The sequence below is a fragment of the Canis lupus genome, chromosome 18, assembly GCF_011100685.1.
Source record: "Canis lupus familiaris isolate Mischka breed German Shepherd chromosome 18, alternate assembly UU_Cfam_GSD_1.0, whole genome shotgun sequence".
NCBI classification, from domain to species: Eukaryota; Metazoa; Chordata; class Mammalia; order Carnivora; family Canidae; genus Canis; species Canis lupus.
Window position 1 is genome coordinate 50,733,143 of NC_049239.1, and position 16,149 is coordinate 50,749,291.

Here is a 16,149-nt window from a genome sequence, read left to right on the forward strand (position 1 = left end):
ACTTCAGTTATTATGTCAAACATCAATTTTCCTTGCCTTATATATCTTTCTCTCAACTAAAGGTCAGCTAATATTCTCAAGATGTACAGAATATAACATAATTTTGATAAGTCACTGGTTCCCTACTTGTGAATTTTACCTATGCTGACTCTTTGAGTCTAGAGATACAAACTTAAAATAGAAATAGGTCAAACAGGGTCCACTAAAGATTAGGGGCAAACTGACTTTTTAGATATTTCAGGCCAGAATACAAAATACACCATTTTCATAGGGGAAAAAGCTAGACCTACATTAGCTAGCTTGCTTTCTTTTTCTTTCTTTCTTTCTTTCTTTCTTTCTTTCTTTCTTTCTTTCTTTCTTTCTTTCTTTCTTTCTTTCTTCTTTCTTTCTTTCTTTCTTTCTTTTTCTTTCTTTAATATTTTATTTATTTATTCATGAGAGAGAGAGACAGAGAGAGAGAGAGAGAGAGAAAGGCAGAGACAGAGGCAGAGGGAGAAGCAGGGTCCATGTAGGGAGCCTGATGTGGGACTCGATCCTGGGACTCCAAGATCATGCCCTGGGCCGAAGGCAGGTGCTAAACCACTGAGCCACCCAGGGTTCGCCTACATTAGCTTTCTAAGATAATCTTTATTTTTTATTTAATTTTTAAAAAGATTTATTTATTTATTTATTTATTTATTTATTTATTTATTTATTTATTTATGATAGACATAGAGAGAGAGAGAGAGAGGCAAAGACACAGGAGGAGGGAGAAGCAGGCTCCATGCCGGGAGTCCGACGTGGGACTCGATCCCGGGACTCCAGGATCGCGCCCTGGGCCAAAGGCAGGCGCTAAACCTCTGAGCCACCCAGGGATCCCCTAAGATAATCTTTAAAAAGAGAATAAAACATTTTAATTAATGAAGCCAAAAATCCTTTACATCAGATAAAAGAAGAAAAGTTAAACAATAGCATTTCAAATAGCAAACCATCAGTATTCAGCTTTGAAGATACCTCCCTAAAGAAAATACACACAGGTGCTAGGCTGGCTCAGTCAGAAGAGCATGTGACTCTTGATATTAGGGTCATGAGTTCATGATGTTGGGTGTAAGGATTACCTAAATAAAACTTAAAAAAAAAAAAAAGAAAGAAAGAAAGAAAATACACAAATGGCCAATGAGCACATGAAAAGATAGCATCATAGGCATTAGGGGATATGAAAATTAAAACCACATGAGACACCACTTCACATCCACTAGGATGGCTATTATCAAAAGGTAGACAATAACAAGTGACAGTGAGAATGTAGAGAAAATAAACTCCTTGTATATGCTTGTGGGAATGTAAAATGGTGCAGCCACTCTGGAAAAGTTTAGTGGGCAGCCCGGGTGGCTCAGAGGTTTAATGCTGCTTTCAGCCCAGGGCATGATCCTGGAGACCCGGGATGGAGTCCCATGTCGGGTTCCCTGCATGGAGCCTGCCTCTCCCTTTGCCTGTGCCTCTGCCTTTCTCTCTCTCTGTGTGTCTCTCATGAATAAATGAATAAAATCTTAAAAAAAAAAAAAGTTTAGCAGTTCCTCAAAAAATTAAACATAGAGTTATCTCATGTCCAGTAATTCTACTTCTAGGTACATATCTGTATCTGGATATGTTAAAAATTAAAAACCTATGTCCACACAAAAACTGGTACAGAGATGTTCATAGCAGCATTAACCCAAATGTCAATTGACTGATGAATAGCTTAAAAAATGTGGTATATTTACACAGTGGAATATTATTTGGCCATAAAAAGGAATGAATTCTGATATGTAACTATAACACAGAAGAATCTTTTTTTTTTTTTTTAAGATTTATTTATTTATTCATTCAGAGAGAGCGAAGAGAGAGGCAGAGACACAGGCAGAGGGAGAAGCAGGCTCCACGCAGGGAGTCCGATGTGGGACTCGATCCTGGGTCTCCAGGATCACACCCCGGGCTGCAGGCGGTGCTAAACCGCTGCGCCACCAGGGCTACCCAACACAGAAGAATCTTGAAAACATTATGCTGAGTGAAAGAAGCCAAATGCAACAGAACACATATCACAGATTATATAATTTTATTTATATGGTAAATCCAGAATAGGCAAATTCACAGAGCATAGAGACAGAAAGATTAGTAGCTGCTAGGGGCTGGGAAGGAAAAGGAAGTGACTGTTAATGGTATGGGTTTCTTTCAGGAGTGATGAAAATATTCTGTAATTAGAGAATGGTACAACTCTGTGTATATACTAAAAAGCCAATTAATTATATACATTTAAATGTGTGAATTTTACAGTATATAAATATTTCGCAAGCCATTTTTTTTAAAGATAACATATTGCTTCTGCTGCAAATTTACTTTCTAGTGTATTTACTACTTTAGCCAGTGTCAAATTCTGCTGAAATTTCTTGCATACCTACATACAGAACAACCAGTGTGGGAGTGGTAGAGCCAAGGATAAATACAGTAGCCCTACCCTAGGATGTGTTAAGAACAATCAAACCTGGAATTTAACGTTAGATACTGGGAAAAGGTCTTTGGGGACTGGGGGGTAGGGATGGGGCAGAAATGAGGCCTAAGAAATAAAAATGACCATTACATACCAGAGGACAGCTAGATTCAACACACCAAGATATGTTTGGGTAGAAACACCAAGGTATATCTGATATCTTTTCCAGATTTGGCAAAAACTTCATAACACTCTTACCTAGCACCTTTGCTACCCTAAGTCCCAGTTCAAAAACCAAAAGAAGACCTAATTTTGGTAGACTTTTTCACTTATTTCAATAATGCCATCACTGCTCAAAATACTTTCAGATACCCTTATGGAGGGCAGTATTTTCATTGACAATTTCTAACATTAGTTTGTTTTTTAACAAGCTTTAATTCACTTTATTTTTCTTATATAAAACTATGTGGTAGCCACATCTAGAGCCTGGATCCTCTGCATGGAAACTCTCATGTGGGTCTTTACAAGACAGTCAGTGCATTCCTGACAGGGAGACTTGGGTGAACATAGTCTCTTTCCAGAGGTCAAGGGTGAAATAGCTTGTAAGTCTTGGAAATGGCATCAAAAGCGGCCTCAGCAACGTTGCCCAGCATGGCAGTACTGCCCCTGGTGGAGGTAGAGCAGTCACCAATAGCGGCCACTATCAGAAGCCTCCGAGGCATAGGGGCTGAATGAATCTGTTTTTGTAAAAGATATTCTCGGGGAGCCTGTTAAGCATCTGCCTTCAGCTCAAGTCATGATCCAAGGTCCTGGGAACAAGCTCTGCTTTACGACTCACTGCTGAACTGAGAGTCTGCTTTTCCCTCTCTCTCTGCCTCTGCCCCTCCCCATCTTTCATGCTCTTTCTCTCAAATAAATAAATAAAATCTTAAAAAAAAAAAAAAAAGATATCCTTAGTTCCTCACCTTACCATACTTCATTTATGTGTCTTTGAAGAGAGCGCCAAAAGATGAATTCCAAGTTATCACAGAGCAAGGACAATACTGTCGGAATAAATGCAGATGTCCCCTCCCGAAATTAGAAAGTACCCATTTGTGCTGTAAGTTCTTATATGCTTGTCAAAAAAATTCCAGTCATGTTTTCAAACTTCAACTTTTCCTAGGTCTACCATTACCATTCTTCAGTAAGGAGGACGACGTGATCATCCTGATTATTCCAATATTTCTAACATGGTAGACAGAAGTTCCCCCAACCTTCTTTTCTCTTTATATGCTTTTTCCCATACTCAAGAGATTCCTTTTTTTTTCTTTTTTTAAAGATTTATTTATTTATTTATTTATTTATTTATTTATTTATTTATTTATTCAGAGAGAGCGAGAGAGAGGCAAAGACACAGGCAGAGGGAGAAGCAAGCCCCATGCAGGAAGCCTGATGCGGGACTCGATCCCAGGTCTCCAGGATCACACCCCAGGCTGCAGGCGGCACTAAACCGCTGCGCCACCAGGGCTGCCCAAGAGATTCCTTCTTCCATTTACACTTCCAATATAGAGAGTATAAGGATATAGGGATGGGCAGCCCAGGTGGCTCAGCAGTTTAGTGCCGCCTTCGGCCCTAAACTAAGAACTAAGAACCCAGAAATAACCCTTTATATTTATAGTCAATTGATTTTCAACAAGGAGGCCTAAACAAAGCAACAAGAAAAGGAGCCTAACATGTCGCTCAAACTCACAATCTTGAGATCAAGACTTGAGGTGAGGTCAAGAGCTGGACACTTAGAACCCACTGAGCCACTCAGGCACCACCAGAATAGAGTCCTTTTAAGAAATTGTGCTGGGAGGTGCCTGGGTGGCTCAGTCAGTCAAGCGTCTGCCTTCGGCTCAGAGGCCTGGGATGAAGCCCCACATGCTTTTCACTCTTTTCTCAAATAAATAAAATATTTTTTAAAAAAGCAAATCTTGGTAATACCAGAATAGGGTCTGATGCAGACTAATTCAAGACACACTGCTTAATAATGTTTTTGATAAAGCACAGTTTTTTTTTCCCTAAACAATTGTCATAACCACTTTAGTTGATTTTATATGAATAGACAAATGAAGGATCCCTGGGTGGCGCGGCAGCTTAGCGCCTGCATTTGGCCCAGGGCGCGATCCTGGAGACCCGGGATCGAATCCCACGTCGGGCTCCCGGTGCATGGAGCCTGCTTCTCCCTCTGCCTATGTCTCTGCCTCTCTCTCTCTCTCTCTGTGTGACTATCATAAATAAATAAAAATTAAATTAATTAATTAATTAGGATTAAATACATTTTCCACAAATGATGCAAGGAAAACTGGATATCTGCATACAAAAGAATAAAGCTAGGCCCTTACCTTATACCATATATAAAAATTAACTCAAAATGAATCAAAGACCTAACCAAAAGAGTTAAAAATCTAACATTTTTAAAAAGAAAACAAAGAGGGCAGCCCGGGTGGCTCAGCGGTTTAGCGCAGCCTTTGGCCCAGGGCGTGATCCTGGAGACCCGGGATCGAGTCCCACATCGGGCTCCCTGCATGGAGCCTGCTTCTCCCTCTGCCTGTGTCTCTGCCTCTCTCTCTCTCTCTGTGTCTCTCATGAATAAATAAATAAAAATCTTAAAAAAAAAAAAAAAGAAAACAGAAAATCTTCACAACATCAGATTTCTTAGAACACCAAAAGAAAAAGAAAAAGAAAAAAACATACTGTAAATTAAAATTAAAAACTTTTGTGTAAAAGATATTTTCAGCAAAGTGAAAAGACAAACTACAGAAACTACAGAATGGGAGAAAATATTTGCAAATCATATATCTGATGATAAAGGATTAACATCTAGAATATATAAAGAGTTCTTAAAACTTAACGAAAAAACCCAATTCTAAAATGGACAAAGGACTTAAATAGACATTTCACCAAAGAAGATAAACAAATGGCCAAAACAGGGGGCCTAGGTGGCTCAGTCAGTTGAGCATTCAACTGTTGGTTTCAGCTCAAGGTTATGACATCAGGGTTGTGAGATCAAGGCCCCTGTCAGGCTCTGTGCTCAGGGTGCAGTCTGCTTGAGATTCTCTCTCTCCCTTTCCTTTTGCCCCTTCCCTGGCTGTGCATGCACTTATGTGCTTTCTCTCTCTAAAATAAATAAATCTTAAAAAACAAAAACAAATGGCCAATACACACAAAAAGATGCCCAGCAAATGCAAATCAAAACCACAATGAGATATACTTCACATCCATTAGGATGTCTATTATTAAAAACAAAACAAAACAAAATGACAAGTGTTAGCAAGGAAAGAGAGAAATTGAACCCTTTGCATTGCTGGTGGGAACATAATACAGTGCAGCCTGTATGGACAATAGTAAGGCAGTTCCTCAAAAAATTAAACATAAAATTACTGCATGATCCAGTAATTCCACTTTTAGATATACCCAAAAGATTGAAAGCAGGGACTCAACAGCTACTTTTACACTAGTAGTCATAACAGCATTATTCACAATAGTCAAAAGGTAGAAATCAAAATGTCCACTGACAGATGAATGGATAAAGAGAATGTGGGATATTGATACAATGGAATATTATTCAGCAATAAAAAGGAATGGAGTTCTGATACATGTTGCACCTTGGATGAACCTTGAAGACATTATGCTAAGTTAAAGAGGCCAGATTCAAAAGGATATTGTATGACTCCACTTACATGAAGAACCTAGAACAGGTAAATTCATGGAGACAGAAAGTAGATTAAAGGTTATTAGGAGCTGGGGGGAGAAGAAATGGGGAGTCACTGCTTTATGTTTAGAGTTTCTATTTGGGGTAATGAAAAGGTTTTGGAAATAAATAGTGGTGATGGTTACACAAGGCTGTGAATGCAATTAATGCCACTGAACTGTACACTTAAAAACAATTAAAATGGCAAATTTTATGTTGTATATATTTTGCCACAATGTTTTTAAAAATCACACAACAGGGCAGCCCAGGTGGCTCAGCGGTTTAGTGCTGCCTTCAGTCCAGGGCCTGATTTTGGAGAACCAGGATCGAGTCCCACGTTGGGCTCCCTGCATGGAGCCTGCTTCTCCCTCTGCCTGTGTCTCTGCCTCTCTCTCTCTCTGTCTCTCAAATAAATAAATAAAATCTTAAAAAAAAAAAAAAATCACACAACATACCCAAAACCACCCCTAGAGAACCAATGTACAATCTTTATCATTTTAAATTCTGTATCAAATAGTTTTTCTTGCCTAAGATAATCACTCTATGAAAGGAAATAGGATGGTGTTATTTTACAAATGAAGAAAAAGAAAGGTAAAATTGACCTAAGTTTTTTTGGATGATAGAAAAACAAGAAAGCAAAAGTGTCTAAAGGGAGACCTTATCTGTGTCAATTCTATTACTACTTTGCCATGCGATTTTAGGTAGTTAAGTAAATATTTAACTTCTTTAGATCCTAGTTTTTTCTTGGATGTAAGTAATTTAAGGTTCCTTTGTGTTCTCTACAATCTGGTTGTAGGTCTTAGCCTTGCTCCCATATAAACTATACAATGTGGAAAATTTGCTACATACCAAGCCCCCAGGTTGTCTCTCTTTATTCAAAGAATATCTAATTTCAGAATCAGCTCCCTGTGTCCTGACCAGGGAGACCTGGCAGAGTTTGGCTTCTAGGGACTTCCACATCTTCCTCATATTCTCCACAACCCATGCCTGCTCCCATATTAAACAAACCTTCGCATATCTCAATCTATCAGATGTCAGAAGTAGTTCTTTTTGGGGAGCGTAGGCAATTCCCATCCCCAAAGGCACAAAGAAATCAGAGAGAAGGAATGAGTTGCATAAACTAGGAAAAGGCTGTTACTATTAATGACACCCAGATAGGCTACTGCTCTAAAAGCAAACAACATCCCTATAAGATTACTCTCTCAGGGTGCCTGGGTGGCTCAGTTGGCTAAGTGTCTTTGGCTCAGGTCATGATCTTGGGGTCCTGGGATCAAGCCCCACATTGGGCTCCCTGCTCAGTGGGGAGTCTACTTCTCCCTCTCCTCACCCCACCCCTCATGCTCTTTCTCTCTCTCTAATAAATAAAACTTTAAAAAAGAAGAAGAAAAAGAAGAGTATCATCCTCCCTACTTTACAAAAAAATGAAGGACAGAAATAACTTGCCCAAGTTACAAAGCTAGTAAAATTAGTGTGAATGGGATTTGAACCATGACACTTTGGTTCTAGAACCAATGGTCTTAACTGTTAACTCTATGCTGACATTTGTTTGGAATGAAAACTTCAGCCACACCAATAACTTGAGGCAGCTGGAACAAACTGGCAAAGGAAGGAGACTCCAGACAGCTGAAATAGCTCTGGCAGAGAGAGGTGAAATGGTGGGACCTGTCGGAAACAAATGAGACTGTTCTATAAATTAGAAAATTGCTCTGTATGTATATAGGAGGTTAACAAAGGATCTTCCCCAGGGTGGGAGATTTCTGGTGTTTGCTAAGGGACACTATATTTCTAGCTCTGCCACTGTTTATTCTACCATTCTTGATTGATTGATTGATTTTAACACTTTTATAATTTTTAAGCAATCTCTACACCCAACGTGGGGCTTGAACCTACAACCCCAAGATCAAAAGTCACAGGTTCCAGCGACTGAATCAGCCAGGTGTCCCTTACCATTTTAATTCTAGTTTTTACTTGACAAATTATGTTACTGGTCATTCACCTATTCTGGCTGAAAAATATTACTATTCCTAATCAGAAACCATTTTATATCAGAGTGCTTTGAACTTAGTGTATTTATTGTGTATGCTATTAAAATTTGTTCTTATTCTCTAAATTTGTAATCAAAGTGACATTTATTACACACCTTCTGTAAAGATGAAATTGCCAAAAAAAAAATTGCCAGTATTTTTTTTTTTTTTACCAAGATTAATTCTTTGTCTCCTATTTTCTCTAGGATTCTGATCTTACTCCACTGCCTGAGGAAAAAATTTTAATTACAGAATCTCTGCTGGTGATGGTCTAAGAAGTCAAGAAACAACTAGATTTTCCATGTCCCACATCATGATACTGTTATTAAAAAAAGGTTTGAGGGTGTATTTTTATAAATGTATATAGATTAAATCTGAATTTTTGCAACATATACCAAATCCCCACTTAATTAGCCTTAATACACATTTATAAAATGTGTATTATCACACTTTAAAAGAAGAAACATGTATATCACACTTTAAAAGAAGAAACATGGGGATCTCTGGGTGGTTTAGCAGTTTAGCGCCTGCCTTTGGCCCAGGGTGCGATCCTGGAGTCCCAGGATCAAGTCCCGCGTCGGGCTCCCGGCATGGAGCCTGCCTCTCCCTCCGCCTGTGACTCTGCCTCTCTCTCTCTCTCTCTATCATAAATAAATTTAAAAAATCTTGAAAAAAAAAATAAAAGAAACATACTCAAGCTCTCATCCTCCCCTACCCTTCACAAACATATGATCACATATCCCCAAAATCAAGTGAACTTTAAAGTGTTGTTCTCATTCTCTTTATTCCAGGTTTTTGAAAAATCAACATTACCTATAGCAAAGTCTCACACACACACACACACACTCCGACAGAATGCTGTCTATACCCCCCGCCCCAACTGTCTGGGTGTGTGTACTAATTATTATTTGAACATTTATTCATTCATAAAACAGGACAGACTGAATATGGAATAATAGCCAGATGCACCCCAAAGAAAAAAGCACAGTTCTAGCCCTCAGGAAGATTGCTGGCCAGTAGGGGGAGACAGACGTGTAAATGAATTGTAGTATTACAATTCAATGTGATAAGTAAGACAAGTAGATACAAATGTTATTAAATGTTATTAAAGCTCAGGAGGAAGAACAAGCACACAGGAGTTGACTAAGGCTCCACTTAAGAACTGATATAAGAGAAATTAATTAAGTATAACTTTACTACATACCTACTAAGTTACAAAGAATACAGATTCTATGTTGTTCCTCTATCCAGGTGACCTCTTCAAACTTTTTTAGGCCTCCCCCTCACCCTAATGGATTTCTCAGTATCTCATTAATAAGATACAGGTAGATAGGGCCAAAAGCATTTTTCAAAAATAAAAGGTTACAATCTTGGGAGACCTAGGTGGCTCAGTCAGTTAAGTGTCCAACTTCGACTCAGATCATTATCTCGGGGTTCTGGGATCAAGTCCCCACGTCAGGCTCCACCCTAAGTGCAGAGTCTGCTTCTCCCTCTCCCTCTACCCCTCTTCCCATTCTCTCTCAAATAAAATATTTTTTTTAAAAAAAAGGTTATAATTTTTTAGAAAATCTGAGTAATTTCATTATTTCTTAATGGGGGATTTTAATGGGAACATCCTAAGGTAGTACAAAAATAGGGGCAATCACTGCCTTATACGTTGTTTTTTTTTTAAGATTTTATTTATTTATTCATGAGAGACACAGAAAGAGGCAGAGACATAGGCAGAGAGAAAAACAGGCTCCCTGTGGGGAGCCTGATGCGGGACTTGATCCCAGGATCCCAACTTGAGCAGAAGTCAGATGCTCAACCATTGAGACACCCAGAAGCCCCCCTTTACAGTTTTTATCTTTTCATCTATGTAACACTTACTGTCCCCAAAATAATAAGAGACCTGAACACAAGGATTAGAGAACACACATTTAGTTTCTTTTTCTTTTTTTTTTTTTTTAAAGATTTTATTTATTTATTCATGAGAGGCACGGAGAGAGAGAGAGGCACAGACACAGGCAGAGGGAGAAGCAGGCTCCATGCAGGGAGCCCGACGTGGGACTCAATCCAGGGTCTCCAGGATCACGCCCTGGGCTGAAGGCGGCGCTAAACCACTGAGCCACCTGGCTGCCCCACATTTAGTTTCTTTAAAACAGAACTGCTTAAATACATTACAAAGAATATGTACTGAACAATTGGCGTGGCTGAAAAAGCTTGCATTTCTTTCATTCATCAGCTATGTCAGCCTTCAAGTATTTTCTGGGCTGACTTAGATCAACTTCTGCAGAGATCAACAGTACATATAACACTTTCTATATATGAAAAAATTTAGGAGACCACACTTAATCCCAACAAAAAGACAAAGTAATCCATAAAAGGAAGATATTATCTACAGAATTTGGCAAGAAGCTTATTCACAGCTAAGTCTCTTGATTAAGGGGGGGGGAGGGGAGACAACTGAGAAGGCAGAATGCTCAAAAGAAGAGGGATGTACAACACAAAGTGAACTTTCTCCTAAAAGTTCCCTCAGAACTAGTGTCAAATGCCTACTATATATAAAGAATGATCCTAAAATTCTCTGAAAGAGTCAGCATACACTTACCCTGACCACAAATATGCCCTCCACAAAACCAATTGGCTGAGAAACGAGTTAAAGTGCTGGATCCCTTCCATCAACATTGCCTGCTTTTCTACATACCATTTAGTATAATCAACTGTTCAGTGTGTTTGCTGCAAATTTAACCATGATATCACCACAATTCTGCAAAGGAAAAAACTGTGGCTACAAGTAGCAAAATCATCTTCTGAAATGCAGGATGAAGATAAGGCATCTCAAAAAAATCCTGAAGAAAAATAATCTGAGTTCAGATGTTATACCAAAAGCACATTTTTGTTCCCTCAAAGGAACAAAAAGTTGAATATACATACTCTTTTCCTTGGATCCTGGTAAAGAAGTATCAGCAGTATTACACTTTCTACCAACATGCAAATGTTTAATTAGTTTATCCACAAGTAGCCTGGCAGAGATGTGTAATTCCTCACTCTACCTTTTGTCTCATTCTTTTATATCTTCGCTTCCTTTTCGTAGCCCCAGAACAATTTTTAAACTTACACTTTAACTATCTGACGTTTAAAAATTAGTCTAGGGATCCCTGGGTGGCGCAGCGGTTTGGCGCCTGCCTTTGGCCCGGGGCGCGATCCTGGAGACCCGGGATCGAATCCCGCATCGGGCTTCCGGTGCATGGAGCCTGCTTCTCCCTCTGCCTGTGTCTCTGCCTCTCTCTCTTTCTCTCTCTGTGACTATCATAAATAAATAAACATTTAAAAAATAAAATAAAAAAAATAAAAATTAGTCTAAGTGAAATCATAACTCCTTCCAAAACATAAAAGGTTTGCCTTTTCTAATTATTTACCTCCTAGAGCAAAAAGGAATTTTAGAAAGCTTAATTACTGGGAAATAATCTTTAAATTACTCACACACAACAAAAAATATCACCTACCAAAATGGAAACAATAATGAACTCAGAAATAGTTTCTTCCTCAACTCAACAAATTTCTTAACTTTACTTTTTTTTTTTTTTTTAAGATTTTTATTTATTCATGAGAGGTAGAGATGCAGGCACAGGAAGGAGAAGCAGGCTCCATGAAAGGAGCCCGATGTGGGACTCGATCCTGAGAATCTGGGATCACACCCCAAGCCAAAGGCAGACGCTCAACCACTAAGCCACCCAGGCATCCCTCTTAACTTTATTTTCAATAGCCAATGAACATCCACTGAGATTCAAATACTCCCTGAACACTTCTGTTTACTGATTTGTTTCTATAGCAACAGACACCCAGAACACAGAAACAAAGATAATGCCTAGTTTTTTCACCATCTTCTGTAACTGATGGAACTGATGCAACTGTAGGTCATTAGTATAATACATGGTGCAAGCCATGCCATTGCAGCTCCCAGAAGGTAAAGATTAGTATATCTGCTAGGCAAGAACAATTTATAGAAAAAGAAAAAAAAAAAAAAAAAAACCCTAGAAGTTTATCTTAAATCTAAAGGAGAAGTAAATGATCTTTCTGTCTGTCACTGAGAAAGGTGCTGCAGACCTTAGAGGACAGCTTGAAAAACACTGACTTGAGACATTTGCTCAGTATATAACACAAACAATGAAATGTGCTACACATGCATCTTCTTCTAAGTCTTTCAGTGAGTTTAGAGAGATAGCAAGTAGTCCCTGGAAGCCAGATTATATAAGTGCACCTATTTCCAGCCTTGCTACATTGTTCTCATCAGGATGCTTTCCTCTATGTCCCTTTTCTTTAGAGCTATATGTTTGTTTGTTTGTTTGTTTAGAGCTATATGTTTTGATTCACAAAGGTCAATCTCTTAAGCAACATATGACCTTTTTCCCAAACTGTCAAACTTGAGATTTAAAGGGGTCATGAAATTTCATGTCTAGAAGTAGAAGCTCCAGAAGGAATTGGCAAAAGATCAGGAGCTGATATTTTAAATTGTCCCCCACACATACACTCCTCCCTCTCCCATTCTCATGACTATATTATAATCCTGGCAAGACCTCTTTCCTCCTGAGCTTTCAGTCACCCATCTGTGCCAACTGAAGTTAAAGCAGAGAAAACTATGTCTTCACTCCTGTAACTACCTAAGAACATTAGTATAAGACTGGGAAACTGACCCTAAGCATTAAAAAGTCCAACAAGAAAATATTTAATAAAGCAGTTATACTCAAGCTATCAAGAAAAACCAATAGTGCAAGTTAATGATCACATCTATACTAAACTTTTCTAGACTTAAGCATCACATCTAGAATATTACCAATTACCTTCCACCAACTTCAATTTCTTAGAAAATTCACTTTCAGGGGGTGCCTGGGTAGCTCAGTTGTTAAGTGTCCAACTCTGATTTGGGTTTAGGTCATGATCTCAAGGTTGTGAGACAGAGCCTCATGTTGGGCTCCATGGTGGGTGTGGAACCTGCTTAAGATTCTCCCTCTCCCTCTGCCCCTCCCCACAACCCTCTCTCTCTCAAAAAAATTCACCTTCAGATATGACTCCTACGTAATGAGAACAAAGGAACTGGAGTAAGAAGTATGGGCCTGGGTCTAAGTACCACATTGATGAGCTTCAAATTCCCTATGATGCCTTTCTCTTGGATGAAAATGTCAAGAACTTCACCTAATGCACAGGATTGTTGTGATGTTTAAATGAGAACATATGGAATGCCTGGGTGGCTCAGTTGGTTAAGTATCTGCCTTTGGCTGGAGTCATGGTCCTGGGGTTAAGCCCAGAGTCTGGCTTTCTGCTCAGTGGGGAGTTGGCTTCCCTCTCTTCACCCTCTCCCCTCTGTCCCTCCTACTCATGCTTTCTCTAATAAAAAAAAATATTTATTTTTATTTTTATTTATTTATGATAGTCACAGAGAGAGAGAGAGAGAGGGGCAGAGACACAGGCAGAGGGAGAAGCAGGCTCCATGCACTGGGAGCCTGATGTGGGATTCGATCCCGGGTCTCCAGGATCGCGCCCTGGGCCAAAGGCAGGCGCCAAACCGCTGCGCCACCCAGGGATCCCCCCCCCAAAAATTTTTTAAATGAAAACGTATGTACAAATATTCTGCAAACTAAGAAGTGCCCTATATATAAAAAGAGAGACTGTATAGAATAGTGGCAGGGTCTGGGATCAGGTTTCCAGGGTTCAAATCCTGGTTCAGCCTCTCACCATACATGAGCTACTTAACTAATAGAAGCCATCACCCAGGACTCTATGAGGATTAAATGAAATAAAAAACAAGGTAGCCAACACACGCTCAAAAAATTAGCAACTGTGGTTTTGAACAAGAATCAAAATTGGGGGAAGCCTGGGTGGCTCAGCCTTTGGTTGAGCACCTGCCTTCGGCCCAGGGCATGATCCTGGAGTCCCGAGATTGAGTCCCACATTGAGCTCCCTACGTGGAGCCTGCCTCTCTATCCACCTGCGCCTCTGCCTCTCTGTCTCTCTCTCATGAATAAATAAATAAATAATCTTAAAAAAAAAAAAAAAGAATCAAAATTGCACTGGGAAACCAACTATCTTCCCCAAAAAGAATGGTCTAAGTGACTAGAGGCAAAATCATACCTCACACGCCTCTTCTAAAATAGCATTAAACATCAGGTAAGAGTTTCTTCTTTATCAACCCAAGTAGGCTTCTAAAAAGTTTTTCGGGTAGCCCAGTTGGCTCAGTGGCTTAGTGCCGCCTTCAGCCCAGGGCATGATCCTGGAGACCCGGGATTGAGTCTCACATCAGGTTCCCTGCGTGGAGCCTGCTTCTCCCTTTGCCTGTCTCTGCCTCTCTCTCTCTCTCTCTCTCTGTGTGTCTCTCTCATGAATAAATAAATAAAATCTTTAAAAAAATAAAAATAATAAAAATAAAAAGTTTTCCAAGTCTACCCCTTTTAGAAGCTCTTTTTGATGACATCATCTCTAAATCTCCTCACAACAAATGTCTAATCCTAGGGATGAAATTTTATGAAATCCAACAACTGCACTGTCTCCACCCCCCCTTCATTGCCAGTGGTTTAATATGAAGCAGTCATTTCTGGAAGGTGTTATCTGGGAGAAGGCCTTGCTCTAACTAAGAGAATTGGTTCTGTTCTTGATTTCTGGGTAAACGGAACTTGAAGGAATGGTCAAATGTGAATAGCAGAGTGTTGAGCCGGAAGACAGAGTAGCAATGAATTTATACTAGAACAAGTTTCTGGACATCAAGACAGGTTAGAGCAGAAGGCTGAAAGCAGCCTCAATGAAAGAAGAGGAATGACCAATAAAAATAAAAGGCTTAAACAAAATTCACACCTGTTTGCCTGTGTTGCTCTAAATCTCAGAAGGTGCTTTAGAAATAATCATTATGTAAAAAAAAAAAAAAAAAAGAAAAAAAAAAAAGAAATAATCATTATGTACACTTACAATCAAATTTAAATCATCCTAATCTGATTTATTTGGGATCTATTGTTATGATTGTCTTCTATTGTTGGAAAGTAATAAGAGAAACCCTGGTGAAAATTCTAGGTTAGAATTTCATATTGCAAAGAGGTACGAGATTAACCAAAGAAACTGATATTATTTAATAAATTATAATTTATCCTTCACTGTACTTTTTAAGATTTTATTTATTCATTCATGAGAAACAGACAGAGAGAGAGAGAGGCAGAGACACAGGCAGAGGGAGAGAGAGAAGCAGGCTCCACGCAGGGAGCCCAATGTGGGACTCGATCCTGGGTCTCCAGGATCACGCCCTGGGCCCAAAGGTGGCGCTAAACCACTGAGCCACCCAGGCTGCCCTCACTATACTTCTTAGGAAGTCTATTCAGTAGTGGAAGAAAGTTCCTAAGACAGACTAAATAATAGAAGAGGGTCCTAAAAGCTCTTTCCCACCACCATCTTCATGGGAAGTGTAAGCCTGTGTGTCCCATGACCTTTGTATGAGGACTTACACGTCCTGAGTACTTACTACAGGCTGAGTAGTGTCTAAGACACAATACAACAGAAAGAAATAGAAGAGAGCTGCTATTTTCAAGAAGCCCACAATTTGTTTTGAAAACAAAACCCATGGGGTACCTGGGTGCAGTTGGTCATACATTAGGTCTGCCTTCGGCTCAGCTGGGATCAAGCCCTGCATCAAGCCCTGCATCCTGCTCACTGCTCAGTGGGGAGCCTGCTTCTCCCTCTCTCTGCCCCTCTCCCTGCTTGTGCTCACTCTTTCAAATAAATAAATAAAAAATCTTTAAAATAAAAAAAGGAAAACAAAACGCAGATAAATTATGAATTAAGTCTAGAGGCAGAGGCAAGAGCAGAATGAGAACAAGAACTTGGAGGATGTTTAAACAATCCAGTTTCACACAGGTGACTGTGGCCAAGAAATGCAACATCTAAATATCAATGTGGCTAGATGTTGCTACATATTCAATAATAGTAATAGCTAACATATGAAT

The 16,149-nt window shown here is 39.4% G+C and overlaps 1 protein-coding gene across 9 annotated transcripts in view; it reads right to left on the minus strand.

Annotated features, from left to right (window-relative positions):
* KDM2A (lysine demethylase 2A) overlaps positions 1-16,149 on the minus strand; it is a 151,712-nt gene that overhangs the window by 50,452 nt on the left and 85,111 nt on the right. Inside the window, exon 1 of one of the 9 annotated variants that reach the window (XM_038563779.1) lies at positions 3,412-3,441. The exons of the other annotated variants lie outside the window; for them this stretch is intronic. Coding sequence (XP_038419707.1) covers positions 3,412-3,426 — 15 coding nt within the window. The 5' untranslated portion in view covers positions 3,427-3,441. Of the gene's footprint in view, positions 1-3,411; positions 3,442-16,149 lie in introns of those variants that run through there. 9 annotated transcript variants of the gene reach the window in all.